The 2,300-nt window shown below is 27.5% G+C and overlaps 1 protein-coding gene across 1 annotated transcript; it reads left to right on the top strand.

Moving 5' to 3' along the window:
• Nucleotides 1-238: 238 nt before the first annotated feature.
• LOC111618218 lies at nt 239-1,450 on the top strand. The gene is made up of 4 exons (XM_023359700.1): nt 239-889; nt 956-1,024; nt 1,084-1,173; nt 1,244-1,450. The coding sequence occupies exons 1-4, from the start codon at nt 332-334 to the stop codon at nt 1,355-1,357; spliced, it is 831 nt and encodes a 276-aa protein (XP_023215468.1). The 5' UTR covers nt 239-331; the 3' UTR covers nt 1,358-1,450.
• Nucleotides 1,451-2,300: the final 850 nt, after the last annotated feature.

Genomic DNA, 2,300 nt, shown 5'->3' with positions numbered 1-2,300 from the left:
GGCTCTTATATTTGGGCTGGACGCATTTGAAACTTGTAAATGTTCAAAGAAAGACAGAGAATTTCAAAATATCAAATTGAAGAATATGTATATTCGATTTATCGAATTGAATTTACGCGGATTTACAATTCTTCTCATATGGCATGTAATCCCAGTAATCAATGAATATTCGATATGCATTGGTTCGTATGACGTATTCGAAAGAAATTCCATGTTATTTAAAATAGTGTTTTCTGTTATATTTATCATTTATTGTGTTGCATTCAAATTCATCAAACGCAACAAATTCAATTTAAAAAAGCCATTAAGAAATAAATACTTTCGAGTAAAAATGATTAACGAAAATAACATCTTACTACAACATGTTACTCTGCTCTTTTCCTTTGATATAATATTAGCCATTGGTTTGTATCAAATTGCGGCCACTGTATTTGTCTACCCTTACATAGAAATGAAGCAAAAATTTCATGGGGAGGCTCTCTTCTGTACTACATTCACCTCCTTAAATGTAAGTTTTCTTTTTGGTGGAATCGGTTACAGCTTATTGTTAGCGGCATTGTTAGTGCTGATCTCGCATAAGGAATTTGAGCAATTATCGATGGAGCTACTTTTAATAAAAACAATCGATTATGATTTACGAGAGAAGCTAAACGATTTAATCATGCATCATGAAGAACTTTGGATTTTTGTGCAACAGTTCAATTCTAAATATAATTTAGTATTTGGATTTCTGTACTTTGGAATCGTTTGGTTGACAAGTTTTTTATATTATGTCTTTTTGTTTTTAGAATTTCATTATTTTATTAAATTTCTTATGCTTTTATTGATGATACTATTCACTTGCATTAGCATAATTGCTGGCTGTCTTCTGTGCTCTTTAGCATTTACGGTAATTACATTTTATATGCACTATTGACATATGCTTTAGATAGTTTATAGTTGCTTTTTCTTGCAGATGGAAAATACATTTCAAGATATCAGACAATTAGCAGGATGTGACATTGGAGAAAATCAAAAGCTAAAGGTATGAAGTTTAAATGACGTTTAAAACAAATATTTTTCTCATGTTGACAATAATTTCAGATTTTGAACTTTATGAAAAGATTTGGAAAAGTTTCTCTCTGTCTCACAATTGGTAGATTTTTTATTATTGACAAGAGAATTCCCTTGAAGGTTGTATTATTTTCTTAATTAATTGCGGTTTTGTAACTGGAAATAAATTGAGTTAAATTTAATTTTTCAGATGGCAAAAACGTTGCATTCAGTTTTCTCTGGTTTCAAAAAGCTAAAAAGCATTTCGAGTGAAGAACAAAACTGTTTACAGATTTATCAAATTAATTTCACAGAAACGAATTAAAAAAACATCTGTAGAAATGTGTAGTTTCTATTAAAAAGAGTTTTTCTTGGCAATTATTATGTTCGTTAAATGTATTTTATAGACGACTATAAATAAAGCATTATAGTTTATTATTGCTTAAAATCATTTTTTTCGGAAATATCGGTAAACATATCGCTATTATTTTAGTATTTGATTTTGAAATTACGCTTTCAAATTTATTTCTACAATGAGCCAGTGGAAGTTATAATGCAGACACTTGCCTTACTTTTAATATAGTGCAGATTATTTATTTATGAAGTTGTCAAAATTAGTTAGAAATGTCAAGTATATGACGTAAGATTTTCTTCTCTACAATTAGTATACATAAAAGAAAATACGTATAAATACAAATAACACTAGTAAAAATATAAAAAAGATAATAAAATAATAGTAATTGTTTTATTGTTAATATTAATAACAATAATTTATTAACGTTATTAATTAAAGATTTTTTACGAACGTGTTTATAACAGAGTTTAAATCGACACTGTTTACGAATCAATCTAAGATATTCAAGTATAATTCTTAAAATATGTTTGTACACGTACAGATATAGAAACAGAATATAACAGTAACTTAATAAAGAACATTGCAACAATTTACATATTTATAGCAGTAATTCTCAAACTGTAAATCCAGATGCATCGATGTGTCCCAAGAGATGAGTAAATGCGCCATGAATAATATGAACGTAAATTTTAAAAATAAGAAGAAACTGTTTTATATAAAGATTTATTACATTCATATAGTTTACATTTAAATCGGAAGTTAAATTAGTATAATTGAGATCGGATAATTTAGTGATAATTTAGCCTAAAAATGAAGAGAGCGAGAGTAATCTAATCTAGAAAGAGAAAATTGTTGGAAATCACAAACCTCCGTCGGAAAATACTTTCGAATATGAAAAAAAGTGGTGAATTAA

Source organism: Centruroides sculpturatus, unplaced genomic scaffold, assembly GCF_000671375.1.
Source record: "Centruroides sculpturatus isolate CEXI.00-Female unplaced genomic scaffold, Cexi_2.0 scaffold124, whole genome shotgun sequence".
Classification (NCBI taxonomy): domain Eukaryota; kingdom Metazoa; phylum Arthropoda; class Arachnida; order Scorpiones; family Buthidae; genus Centruroides; species Centruroides sculpturatus.
This window is presented reverse-complemented; position numbering and strand designations above follow the sequence as displayed.